Source organism: Pan troglodytes, chromosome 4, assembly GCF_028858775.2.
Source record: "Pan troglodytes isolate AG18354 chromosome 4, NHGRI_mPanTro3-v2.0_pri, whole genome shotgun sequence".
Taxonomy (NCBI): Eukaryota; Metazoa; Chordata; class Mammalia; order Primates; family Hominidae; genus Pan; species Pan troglodytes.
In genome coordinates this window covers 52134114-52148648 of record NC_072402.2, presented here as the reverse complement: position 1 = coordinate 52148648, position 14535 = coordinate 52134114, and the positions used below count along the sequence as shown (strand labels likewise).

The window sequence follows — 14535 nt, the reverse complement described above, 5'->3', positions numbered from 1 at the left end:
TTGCTTTTCAGTGCTGCGGAAGTTAACTGTTAATGGATTTGTGGAACCTCATAAGAATATGGAGGTGATGGTAAGTGATCGAAGAAATTTGCTGTGACTTTGGGAAAGTGGTATTTTCCTGAATGTTTGAAAGAGTGCTCTTTTTATTTGGCATTCAATTAGAAGAGTTTTTATTAAGTGACCATCTAGTTTTTTACCATTCTGACTTTTAGACTTCTGGTCTGTTTTCACTACATCAAAGTGGCTGTTGTGTGAAGGAGAGGAAATAGGCCTAGGATAATTTCTCAAGGATGCCATGGTACATTGAGAGTGTTAATTTGAATTTAAATTAAAATGAACTCCTGTGAATTTGAATGCTATTATAACATTACCAGGTACATTGTAGATAGTTATTTATATACTTAATATTTTCCTTTGTTTTTATGTATTTAAAATAAATTTGTTTTTTTCTGTCTGATCATTACATTAATATATGCTGTTCACAATCTATTAAAAAATAAATATATAAGAGAAAAACCTTGTGAATAAATTGATCATAAGTTGTGATATATATTCATTGTCTGTAGATAGCCATCTTCTTTTTTTTTTTTGAGACAGAGTGTCGCTCTGTCACCCAGGCTGGAGTGCAGTGGTGGAATCTTGGGTCTCTGCAACCTCTGCCTCCTGGGTTCAAGCAGTTCTCCTGCCTCAGCCTCCCAAGTCACTGGGATTACAGGCATGCACCACCACGCCCAGCTAATTTTTGTATTTTTAGTAGAGACGAGGTTTTACCATTTCTGCCAGGCTGGTCTCGAACTCCTGGCCTCAAGTGATCTGCCCTTTTTGGCTTCCCAAAGTGCTGGGATTACAGGCGTGGCCGTGCTTGGCCTAGTTGCATTTCTTTTTTTTTTTTTAAATAAATGAAATGGCATTTTATTATACTTAGATTTGTGTTAGAATTCACAGTAAGTTTAGCTCAGGTAAAACATTGCTTTTTGTAAGTCACTTTGGGGGTTGCTCAGGAGTTGAGGAAAAAACAAATCTAATTGGGTCTTTGGGTCTCCCCTACTAGATTTGACCAGAGCCATTAAAAAAAATAGTATTTTTTGTATATTGAGGTTTGATTGAAGTAATTGTTCTATTGTTAAATGAGTTTAAAACCCATAATATACATCATCATAATGTGATGGTTATTTCATTTTATGAAAATTGACATGCTTTTTTTTAAGTTAAAAATTTCAGGAAAAGAAACTAAAAAATCATTCATAATCTTACTCTTCAGAGATACTGCTAAAGTTTATAAATATCCTTGAAGACATTTTATGCATATTATTCTGGATAGACCCTCTCACTCAATTTGATACAAATGGGATCATATTTACATGTCGTTTCCTTACTTACATTTTAAAAAAAACTCAGCATATTACATATATTTTTCCATTGTCAGTTATATTGTTACATGTTATTTTTAAAATGATTGTATGGTACATTCATATGATTAGTGTCAGTAGACTAATTTTTTCAAAAAGAGATATTAATATAGGATTCTTATAATGTACTTACACAATTGTCTGTTGACGGACATACAGGTTCTCAGTTTTTCATTTTTGATAAAAGATATGGACTGATCATTTGGGTAACTGTTATGTGGTTTTCTAATCTCTTTAGGATAAATTCCTAGAATTGAAAATGTTGGGTTAAGCATATGCCCCTCCACAGTATTGATACATATTACCAAATTGCTGAAAGATAATGTCAAGCCTCGATTTAAATCCAGATACATTTCGATTGCCATGCTGCCAAAAAAGATTTTCGAGAAACCAACTTGACAACTCCTTTTCAATTCCCTAACTAGAATGTATAAATTCCATGAAGGGAGGGGCTTTGTTTTATTCACTGTGACTCGGAGCTTGGAACAGTCTTTTCTGTATAGTAAATGCTCAATAGTTGTTTGTTTAATGAATAAATCCTTTATGGTAGAAGCAATATGTCAAAGTCTCAGGAATTATATGCAATATTACTCTCATTATATTAACCAGAATATTATGTTTATCTTTTTTTAAGTGAAAATGAATTGATTTGATTTCTATTCCTATAAGGTGAAATAGTAGTTTGCACTGGCTGTCATCAATATTTTGTGAGCTTTGGCTTTCCCTTGAGATTTTTCTGGTTGCATAAATCACATGTCAACCTTTACTCAGTTATAAATGCCTTATTGTAGCAATTAAGTACATCAGTCAATTAGAAAGAGGATAAAATCTTAACAAATTAAAGACAACGTTTCAAATAATATAAAAATCTTTTTTTTTTTTTTTTTTTTGAGACAGTCTCACTCTGTCGCGCAGGCTGGAGTGCAATGGCGTGATCTCGGCTCACTGCAACCTCTGCCTCCCAAGGTCAAGTGATTCTCCTTCTCAGCCTCTTGAGTAGCTGGGGTTACAGGTGCCTGCCACCATGCCCAGCTAAGTTTTTGTATTTTTAGTAGAGACGGGGTTTCACAGTGTTGTCCAGGCTGGTCTCGAACTCCTGACCTCAGTTGATCCACCCGCCTCGGCCTCCCAAAGTTCTGGGATTACAGGCGTGAGCCACCACACTTGGCCTAAAAATCTTAAAAATAACAGAGAGCTTAAAAGATGCTGAAGAAAAGATATATGACAGTGGTGAGATTCTGGGCCCTGAAGGCAGGCACAGTGATAATGATGGCTTTTAAAATCGATGGCCTTTATAATTTTCTACTTTCTTTGGAGAATAGGACTATTGGACCCTTTTATAAATTTAACAGACTTATGGGATCTTGGTGACCTAATTCTTTTATAATTGAAACCTTTTGCTGTTTCATTGTTCTGTTGTTACTTTTCATTATCAATTATTGTCAACTATGCTTTAAAAAGACAGAAATAGTATGAAAATGGAAGATGATGCAGTAGTGAAGTTGTCATCCTGAAGTTTTCTTCTTTTTTTAAATTGTGTTGCCAATTAATTTAACCCAATTAAATTGTGTTAATTGTATTGCATCACGTTTCCAGAAGGTATAAAGGAAGACTGGAAACATTGATTTTACTCTGCTTTTAGCTTTTATTTAACAGTTGAGAATTCAGAATTTTACATTTTCTGCTTGAAATGACAGAGAGAAGGAAGGAAATTGACAGAGGAAGAGGTTTACTAGTTTTTTGATGAGTCAGTGGATGGATATTGAGAGTCTGAGAGCAGTACTCTTGACTCTAATGTTAACAATGAAATTGTCTAAGGAAAATCTCAGACACTAAGTCTTCAGATAATGGTATCCTAGTTGAATTTTCTCAAACTCAAGAATTGATCAATGAACAATATATTTGATAGAGAGGAATTGTGGCATTCTAGAGTTAATTATTTTCCAGGAAAGCCATCATCATCCAGTATTTCATGACAAATGAGACTACCTCATTTGCTAATTGAGTGTGTGACATCTTTTATGATGTTTATACACCAACATTTATTGATACAAAGATGTCTTCTATGTTTAAATTCTTATTAAAATTTTTAAGTTTTTTTCACTATTTCTTTATATTTATTCCTGTTAATTATTCAAAACATATCTTAGAATATGTTTTCAAAAAAAGGGTCCATTAGACCTAGCTGGTATATGTTGATGCCTATCTAATACTAGTATCTGAGGACCAATGTGTCATATACTTGAAGTTAAGAACTGTGGTGTAAATAATTGGTACCATGTGTTCATTTTTTGAATACTTATTATTGCCAAATGATGTTTTAGGATTCTGGATAAAGCAGTAAACAGAGCAAAGTTCTGGCTCTCAAGGAGCTTATATTCTAATGGGAGGAGCCACATAATAAATGGACAAGTGCAGTATTTCAAGGGATTTAAAGCCTGTGAAGAAAAATTAAAGCAGTAAGGAGAATAGAGAGTGTTTAGTGAAACAGGATGCTTAGAAAGTAATTTTTTATTCATTGCAAAGTGATTTATGTAACTAAATGAGATATTGAAGGGATGAAATACTATAGTTATTTTCCTGTGGACGACTTGTTTATAATAGTGAACTGTTTTTTGCTTAACTAATTTTAACTTATTTTTCTTCGGCTAATTTTTTTAAGTGATGTGATAGATTTGTTTTGGTATCCCTGAAAAAGATACAAGGTAAATGTTTATAATAATAAATTGAGATATTTAAAATAATATTCTTTTCTAGGGTTTTTTACATGGAATATTTGAACGTCTAAAACAGTTTCTGGAATGCAGTAAGTACTTTCGTTGCAGTCCTTTTTACTGTAGAATTTTTATTCATTAATAGCTTATTCATTCATTAATAGCTAGGATTAATGAGGGATTAATAGATGCTTATTCATTAATAGCTTCTGTTGCACACTTATAAATCTAGAGAAAGTGTCTTGTCCAATTGCTCCCTGAGTGAGCACTTGATAGCTGCAGAGATCCTATATGTAGCTAAAATGAGTATTTTGTATCAACTTTCTGAAGTTAGAAGCTTAGCTTTTGTCTCATATACAGAAGTCCCTCCTTGGACTACGAACCAAGACCTACAGCGGATGCCTGAAACCACAGATAGTACCAAACCCTTTGTGTACTATGCTTTTTTGAGCTAGTATCCAAAATGGCTACTAAGTGATTAACAGGCAGGTAGTGTATATAGCTGGTATTTGCTGGACAAAGGGAGGATTCTCGTCTGGGGCAGGACGGAGTGGGTCAGCTTGAGATTTATCTCCATACTCAGAATGGTGCACAATTGAAAACTTAAGAATTGTTTATTTCTGGAATTTTCTATTTAATATTTTTGGATCGTGATTGACTGCAGGCACCTGATACTGAGGAAAGCAAAACTAAGAGGGGACTACTGTACTGGTAATGAGCGTAGAGGAATTTGCCTTGTTGCCAGGCTGGTCTCAAACTCCTGGGCTAAAGCGATCCGCCCACCTTTGTCTCCCAAAGTGTTGGAATTGCAGATATGAGCCACCTGGTCTGGCCAAAATAGATTTTAAAAAAAAGATTTCCCTGAGGCCAGGCGTGGTGACTCAACGCCTGTAACCCCAGCACTTTGGGAGGCCGAGGCGAGTGAGTCGCTTGAGCCCAGGAGTTGGAGACCAGCCTGGGCAACATGACGAAACCCTGTCTCTACAAAAAATATTAAAAAGTTAGCCAGGCATGATGGTGTGTGCCTGTAGTCCCAGCTACTCAGGAAGGATTGATTGAGCCTGAGAGGTTGAGGCTGCAGTGAGCAGTGATCTCATCACTACACTTCAACCTGGGTGACAGAACAAACCCCATCTCAAGAAAAAAAAATTCTATTTTGTGTTCATTCCTCTTTCTGTATTTCTACTGCAGCTACCCCTTTCCAGGCAGATGTCCACAACAGTCATATGTTTAACAAATATTGTCTATAGGCTATATGCCAAATCCTGTTTAGACTTCTTGTAGACTCTTTTCGCTTTTAGTATTTGTTGCATATCACTGTGATATAACTTTCCGTAACTGGCAGTTTGATTTTGTAAATCCCTTGTTCATTAACCTCCACTGGCTTATCTTTAGCATCCTTTGTTGTTCACTACCCCATGTGAGAGACTATAGCATTTATATTTGTGTTGTATTTTACTGGTGGTCTGTTTGTTATCTTCTTCTTCCATGTGATTGTAAGCACCTTTATTTGGACATACACGTGTGCACACCCAAGTGTGTGTGTGTGTTTGGGGATTTGCTCTCCTGAGAAGATATCTTAGTCTACTCACTTTTAAGGAGCTACTGATTGTTTTATGTTAGTCAGTTTCAATTTAGTAAAACATTGTTGAGCCTGTTGGCAGACACTGTTCTGGGTACTATGCATGCAAAGATGAATAAGAATGTTCATATTGTGTAGTTACTATGTTTTCTAAAAATAGTCATTTTTCTCTGGCCATCCTTGTGGGCGTAGCAGAAGGAAGAATACAAGCCCTTCCGGGAGAGAATAAGACAAATGAACAAACAGAATATGAAGAGTATTATTAGAGAGCAGATTAGCTGATGAGCTGGTGGACATTGTTCTGAATGTATAAAAAAAAATCGCCAGGGAAATTATCAGAATAAATTTGTCAGAAGATACAAGAAAAATGATAATGAGTGTGTTACTCCTTGACTGCTTTATTTTACACATGTATGTTGCTTGAAAAAGACTTCAACTATGACATTTAGTTTTTAAATGTTATCCATGATTCATTGCTAAAACGACTATTCTTTTACTATAAAAGTGAGTTCAGTTCATATATTAGGGTTAATTTTATATAATGTGGCACAGAGGGCTACTGTGTCTGTTACTCAGTGTAAATCTTGGTATTGCTTTTTAAATAATGAATTCATAATGCAAAATATGCAAAAATAAAACCAGCAATATTATTTTTGTAAAAATTTTGATGTTGTCTTGGTTGTGAACTTATTAACTTCTAATATTTGAAATGTATTTTTAACAGGTAGAAGTATAGGTACAGATAATGTGTGTAGAGATAGACTGGAAAAGACCATCATTCTTTTTACTAAAGTGGTAAGTTTTTTAAAACTTGTTTTCTCAAATATAATACACATATTCAGATTTAGAAAGGAAAATGATATTTTTATAACCATACATTTTCACTTTAGTGTAAGGAAACCTATGTTCTGACTCCTTATAGGAAAGCTAAAAATTGCTTTTATATGTACTTCAGAATGCATATAATAATTAAATTTACATACCATGTGTCATAGTGTAAGTCACCTTGGTACATGAAAAATAAATTCTAATAAATATTAGAGTATTTGATTCCTCTAAAGCTCATTATTCTTTGACTCACTGGAGAAAGTGGAGATAAAGAAGATAGCAGTGCAGTTCAGCTGGAAGTAGATCAAATGTAGCAGACAGGAAGTCAGTATATTCAGAATGACCATCAGACTATCTTCGTCCATACTAAGCATCTTTTGAGTGGAATTATAGGGGGTGCGCTGTGGTAGGCAGTGTGTATAATTACATTTTATAAAACATTAACTTTTATGACATTTTGGTCTTGAAGGATTGGGAGAAGTGCAAATAATTGGGTTACAGCAGTTAGAAAGACCTAGCTTGGGGACTGCTTGCATTAAAATAGGTACTTGAAGACAGGTGGGAACAACTAAATCTGTAATCTATTTCCCTTTTTAATTAAAGATTCAATAATAGGGTAGGGGTTGCTTATTCCCTGGGAGGGGAGTAAAGGAGCAGAAATGAGCTGTTTTTTATCTTTGTGTTTTAGGTAGTAATTACCTTTAGTTTCAGTTGTCTTCGTTTCTCTTGTTCCAAGTAGCCTCAACAACAGAAGTTCACCTAATCTTCCAAGATACATTATAAAATTGACTAAGATTCTCTGTTTAAAAAAACACAAAGCAAAGTAAAACAGGATGATGTGCTTAGTCAAAGAGGACTATACAGTATATATCACTGACACTTGCCTGCGGCTCTGCTGCCTCACAGTCCCTACTCAGTATATCAGTTACATAAGTAAAATTTAAAAAGCATTATTTAGATGATCTGTTTTAGAAAACACATTTATTAAGCTGTGAGATTTTTCAGTTCTTTCAACTCTTTCTTAAGGTAATGACATGGATAGATGGTATCTGTAATTTATTCTACTTAACATGTTGGAAGCAATTTCATTTATGAAATTCATATTTATGATCTCTAAGACTTTATTAAAGCTTTTTAAATTAGAACATTTCAAAATAGAATAAAGTTACTATAAATAGAATTGAGTAACTTTGAGTCTTCATGACATCATCACTCAGCAACAATTATGAACATATGGCCACGGTCAGTCTTACTTTGTCTGTGTGCTGCTTTCCCCTCCCACCCTTGCTGGTTATTTTAAATTGAATCCCAGATATTATCTAGTATTACCTGTAAATATTTGAGTGCGTGTCTTTAAGTGGTAGGGTTGTTTTGTTTTGTGTCTGTGTATTTTCTGAGATGGGGTCTGACTCTGTCACCCACGCTGGAGTGCAGTGGTGTGATCTTGACTCACTGCAGCCTCTGCCTTGTGGGCTCAAGTGATCCTTCCACCTCAGTCTCCTAAGTAGCTGGGACCAGAGGCACATGCCACCACGCCCAGCTAAATTTTTGTATTTTTGGTAGAGAGAGGGTTTTGCCATGTTGCCCAGGCTGGTCTCGAACTTCTGGGCTCAAGTGATCCACCCACTGCCACCTACCAAAGTGCTGGGATTACAGGCGTGAGCCACCACACCTGGCCTGTTTTATTTTTTTTAAATAGGATCTTAACACAATTTTATATTTAAAAAATACTGATAGCTTCTTAATATCATTTAAATATCTAGTCAGATTTTAGATTTCTCTGGTTGTGTCATGAATTTTTCTAGTTTGTTTGAATCAGGATTCAACTTGCATCAGCTCCGTTTCCTTCTGTTCCAAAGTTATTTCCTTGCTGTTATTTTTTGAGGTAACAGGTAATTTTCTGTACTTTTTCATGTTTTGAATTAGATTGCTTGTGTCACCACATGCTTTTTTTTAACATGTTCTTTAGCCTTCACACTTCTCCTCCCATATTTCTTATAAGTTGGTAGTTAGATGTAGAGGTTTAGTCACTTTCAGGCTTTTTTGTGGGGGATAGGGCAGGGATGGCAAGAATACATTATAAGTATTGCTCTGTATTGTATGACATGCACACATGCAATGTGACACACAATGTCTGGTTGTCTCTTTTTCTCTTTTTTAAATTATACTTTAAGTTCTAGGGTACATGTGCACAATGTGCAGATTTGTTACATATGTATAATTGTGCCATGTTGATTGGCTGCACCAATTAACTTGTTATTTGCATTAGGTATTTCTCCTAATGCTATCCCTCCCCCATTCCACCACCCCACGGCAGGTCCTGGTGTGTGATGTTCCCCACCATGTGTCCAAGTGTTCTCATTGTTCGATTCCCACCTATGAGTGAGAATGTGTGGTGTTTGGTTTTCTGTCCTTGCGATAGTTTGCTCAGAATGATGGTTTCCAGCTTCATCCATGTCCCTACAAAAGGACATGAACTCATCCTTTTTTATGGCTGCATAGTATTGCATGGTGTATATGTGCCACATTTTCTTAATCCAGTCTATCGTTGATGGACATTTGGGTTGGTTCCAAGTCTTTGCTATTGTGAATAGCGCCACAATAAACATACGTGTGCCTGTGTCTTTATAGTAGCATGATTTATAATCCTTTGGGTATATAACCAGTAATGGGATGGCTGGGTCAAATGGTATTTCTAGTTCTAGATCCTTGAGGAATCGCCACACTGTCTTCCACAATGGTTGAACCAGTTTACAGTCCCACCAACAGTGTAAAAGCATTCCTATTTCTCCACATCCTCTCCAGCACCTGTTGTTTCCTGACTTTTTAATGGTCGCCATTCTAACTGGTGTGAGATGGTATCTCATTGTGATTTTGATTTGCATCTCTCTGATAGCCAGTGATGATGAGCATTTTTTCATGTGTCTGCTGGCTGCATAAATGTCTTCTTTTGAGAAGCGTCTGTTCATGTCCTTTGCCCACTTTTTGATAGGGTTGTTTGATTTTTTCTTGTGAATTAGTTTAACTTCTTTGTAGATTCTGGATATTAGCCCTTTGTCAGATGAGTAGATTGCAAAAATTTTCTCCCATTCTGTAGGTTGCCTATTCACTCTGATGGTAGTTTTCTTTTGCTGTGCAGAAGCTCTTTAGTTTAATTAGATCCCATTTGTCAATTTTGGCTTTTGTTGCCATTGCTTTTGGTGTTTTAGTCATGAAGTCTTTGCCCATACCTATGTCCTGAATGGTACTGCCTAGGTTTTCTTCTAGGGTTTTTATGGTTTTAGGTCTAACATTTAAGTCTTTAATCCATCTTGAATTAATTTTTGTATAAGGTGTAAGGAAGGGATCCAGTTTCAGCTTTCTACATATGGCTAGCTAGTTTTCCCAGCACCATTTATTCAATAGGAATCCTTTCCCCATTTCTTGTTTTTGTCAGGTTTGTCAAAGATCAGATGGTTGTAGATGTGTGGTGTTATTTCTGAGGGCTCTATTCTGTTCCATTGGTCTATATCTCTGTTTTGGTACCAGTACCATGCTGTTTTGGTTACTGTAGCCTTGTAGTATAGTTTGAAGTCAGGTAGCATGATGCTTCCAGCTTTGTTCTTTTGGCTTAGGACTGTCTCGGCAATGCGGGCTTTTTTTTGGTTCCAAATGAACTTTAAAGTAGTTTTTTTCCAATTCTGTGAAGAAAGTCATTGGTAGCTTGATGGAGATGGCATTGAATCTATCATTTACCTTGGGCAGTATGGCCATTTTCACGATATTGATTCTTCCCTATCCACGAGCATGGAATGTTCTTCTATTTGTTTGTGTCCTCTTATTTTGTTGAGCAGTGGTTTGTAGTTCTCCTTGAAGAAGTCCTTCACATCCCTTGTAAGTTGGATTCTAGGTATTTTATTCTCTTTGTAGCAGTTGTGAATGGGAGTTCACTTATGATTTGGCTGTTTGTCTGTTACTGATGTATGGGAATGCTTGTGATTTTTGCACATTAATTTTGTATTCTGAGACTTTGCTGAAGCTGCTTATCAGCTTAAGGAGATTTTGGGCTGAGATGATGGGGTTTTCTAAATGTACAATCATGTCATCTGCAAACAGGGACAATTTGACTTCCTCTTTAACTTTTTTTTTTTTTTTTGGAGACAGAGTCTTGCTCTGTCGCCCAGGTTGGAGTGCAGTGGCGTGATCTTGGGTCACTGCAAGCTCTGCTTCCTGGGTTCACGCCATTCTCCTGCCTCAGCCTCCTGAGTAGCTGGGACTACAGGCACCCGCCACCATGCCCAGCTAATTTTTTTTTGTATTTTTAGTAGAGACAGGGTTTCACCGTGTTAGCCAGGATGGTCTCGATCTCCTGATTTTGTGATCCACCCGCCTTGGCCTCCCAAAGTGCTGGGATTACAGGCATGAGCCACCGCGCCTGGCTGACTTCCTCTTTTCCTAATTGAATACCATTTATTTCTTTCTCTTGCCTGATTGCCCTGGCAGGAACTTCCAACACTATGTTGAATAGGAGTGGTGAGAGAGGGTATCCCTGTCTTGTGCCAGTTTTCAAAGGGAATGCTTCCAGTTTTTGCCCATTCAGTATGATATTGGTTGTGAGTTTGTCATAAATAGCTCTTATTATTTTGAGATATGTCCCATCAATACCTAGTTTATTGAGAGTTTTTAGGATGAAGGGCTGTTGAATTTTGTCGAAGGCCTTTTCTGCATCTATTGAGATAATCATGTGGTTTTTATCTTTGGGTCTGTTTATGTGATGGATTACTTTCATTGATTTGCGTATGTTGAACCAGCCTTGCATCCCAGGAATGAAGCCCAGTTGATCATGGTGGATAAGCTTTTTGATGTGCTTCTGGATTCGATTTGTTTGCCAGTATTTTATTGAGGATTTTCGCATTGATGTTCATCAGGGATATTGGTCTAAATCCCTGATTGTTCATCAGGGATATTGGTCTCTTTTTTTGTTGTATCTCTGCGAGGCTTTGGTATCAGGATGATGCTGGCCTCATAAAAGGATTTAGGGAGGATTCCCTCTTTTTCTATTGATTGGAATAGTTTCAGAAGGAACGGTACCAGCTCCTCTTTGTACCTCTGGTAGAATTCGGCTGTGAATCTGTTTGGTCTGGGACTTGTTTTGATTGGTAAGCTATTGATTATTGCCTCAATTTCAGAGCCTGTTACTGGTCTCTTCAGAGATTCAGCTTCTAACTGGTTTAGTCTTGGGACGGTGTATGTGTCCAGGAATTTATCCATTTCTTGTAGATTTTCTAGTTTATATGCTTAGAAGTGTTTACAGTGTTCTCTGATGTTGGTTTGTATTTCTGTGGGATTGGTGGTGCTACTCCTTATCATTTTTTATTGTGTCTGTTTGATTCTTCTCTTTTCTTCTTTATTAGTCTTGCTAGTGGTCTGTCACTTTTCTTGATCTTTTCAAAAACCCAGCTCCTGGATTCATTGATTTTTTGAAGGGTTTTTTTGTGTCTCTGTCTCCTTCAGTTCTGCTCTGATCTTAGTTATTTCTTGCCTTCTGCTAGCTTTGGAATGTGTTTGCTCTTCCTTCTCTAGTTCTTTTAATTGTAATGTAAGGGTGTTGATTTTAGATCTTTCCTGCTTTCTCTTGTGGACATTTAGTGCTATAAATTTCCCTCTACACATTGCTTTAAATGTGTCCCAGAGACTCTGGTACATTGTGTCTTTGTTCTCATTGGTTTCTTTTTCTGTGGCTAAGATTGATGAGTGATCTATCAAATTTCCTCAGCAGCTTTTCTCTTATTTTAACAGCTGTTGATCATCATTTGCCTAGATCCATTATTTGATCAGGAGTTACACAATGATGGCATTCTAATTCTGTTATTCCTTTTGCATTTATTAGCTGAAATTCTTCTATAAAGAAGACATCTCCCTCCTTAGCTATTTGATATCATTAAAATATAATTCATATGGGGAAGGGAAGATAATATTTAAATTCTTTACCTTAGTCTATTACTTTTAAAGGTCTATTGTATATTTAAGCGTTTTGTATCATATTTACCCATTGTTATAAAATTAAGTATGAATTGAGTCTGTTTTGGTTTCTGTATTGAAAATAATAGAAAGTTCTTATTATCAGATATAATCTAACATAATCCTCATTATATGATGTGCCTCAAGAAGAGTTATGATAATGTAAAACTGAGTGAACATAGACTCCACACTAAGGTTCAAACTGCTAAATGATTATTAGTAAAGTTATAATTGGAGTGATTATATTCCAATATGAATTTGGGGAAAATAAATTTTAATTTTTATTTATTTATTTTTCTACAGCTTTTGGACTTCTTGGATCAGCATCCTTTTTCATTTACTCCTCTAATTCAGAGATCACTGGAATTTTCTGTAAGCTATGTTTTTACAGAAGTTGGTGAAGGCGTTACATTTGAACGATTCATTGTCCAATGTATGAATCTTATTAAGATGATTGTCAAAAATTATGCTTATAAGCCATCCAAAAATTTTGAAGGTAATTCCTTTATTGGCAGTTTAAAAGAATTATTTTAATCTTAAGTGTGATATAATTGCTATAATTACAAACTTTTTAAAAAATGTCATTTTAGTCTGAAAAATAAATTGTTGCTGGGACATGAAAAAGATATAAGGATTATAGGCTTTAGTATGTTTATACTAGCTTTTAAAAACAACATAGTGCATTTAATAAGCCATTTTTTGTAGCACAAATTGGTTGACGCTTAGGGACTTTAAGAATTAGGTACTATAGTCATCACTGCAGCTCATATTGTAGGGTGTATTCATTTGAACAAATAAAAGCTTTCTCTGACTTTATATAAAGTGTGATTGTTTCTAGACAGGTTAAATTGTTGTATTATTTGGAATTCATTCATATGCGTGTGTGCCAAGATGAATGAAGAAGTCTTGGTGGTGGGGGAGAGAGAAACACATGCACACACCCCCCACACCCTCTACATTATGAGGAAGTTATTTCAGTATGCCGTGATGGTATTGCATGGTAATATATAAGCTGTAATGCCAGAGGCAAGATTGATGTGGGTGTGTTGTAAGGAAAGAGTATCTTTGAGATTTGTTTGTAATAAAAATGAAAATTTATACACAAGTGTATCTTCTTCCCTGAGAGTGTATTTTTTATTTATTTAAGTTACATAATCCAATGTAGCTACAATGTTTGGCTATACAATTAACTTGGAAATTTCATTTTTCTAGATAGCAGCCCTGAAACTCTTGAAGCCCATAAGATTAAGATGGCATTCTTCACATATCCTACTTTGACAGAGATATGTAGAAGATTAGTCTCTCATTATTTCCTATTAACTGAAGAAGAACTGACAATGTGGGAAGAAGACCCAGAAGGCTTTAGTAAGAATTAATTTTTTAGTGTTAGCATGACTTTTCTCCCCTTTCTATAAATATCTGTTTGAGTGATAGGTATAATATTGTATTTTCATACAGCACTTTTGATCTGGAAATCTTGGTGTTTTAAAATTAACTTACTCTTTCGTTGTTATCCATTAGAACAAATTGAGAAGCAGAAAATGAATGACTTATGCAAATATGTTGTAGAATTTTGTCCAGGAAAAGACCTTTTTAGTTTTTGGATTCCTTTACAAATATATCATGTAGTTTCAAACAAAAATATAAAATTAACTCTCTCTTACCCGGTCAGTTTCTATTTTGTGATTCATTCCATATTATTTTTTATTTGTAGAAATTCTTGCAAAGAAATTTGGAGGTTTTTGATGAATAGTTTTTTTTTTTTTTTTTTTGGACAGGACATCTTTATATCTGTTTGAATTTTAGTACTAGATAGATAAGTAGAATAAGTCTATTGGGACCCTTGCTATAGAAAATCAAGGAATCATGTGTCTAATAAAGTACTTGTATGTGAATTACTTAAGCTATGGTGGGACATAGGCTAGATTTTAGCCTCCCTTTTCTCTTTGGTTGCGTGCCCTTGTGTAGTTACACGTTTCCTAATATTTTAAGAGTGCCCAAA

At 35.6% G+C, this 14535-nt stretch overlaps 1 protein-coding gene across 9 annotated transcripts in view; it reads left to right on the top strand.

The window, feature by feature from the left end:
• IPO11 (importin 11) overlaps positions 1-14535 on the top strand; it is a 221483-nt gene that overhangs the window by 66479 nt on the left and 140469 nt on the right. For all 9 annotated transcript variants that reach the window (XM_063811213.1, XM_054684345.2, XM_054684346.2 and 6 more), the window contains exons 7-11: positions 12-70; positions 4167-4215; positions 6430-6500; positions 12837-13029; positions 13746-13898. In XM_063811213.1, the coding sequence (XP_063667283.1) occupies positions 12-70; positions 4167-4215; positions 6430-6500; positions 12837-13029; positions 13746-13898 (525 nt within the window). The remainder of the gene's footprint in view (positions 1-11; positions 71-4166; positions 4216-6429; positions 6501-12836; positions 13030-13745; positions 13899-14535) is intronic.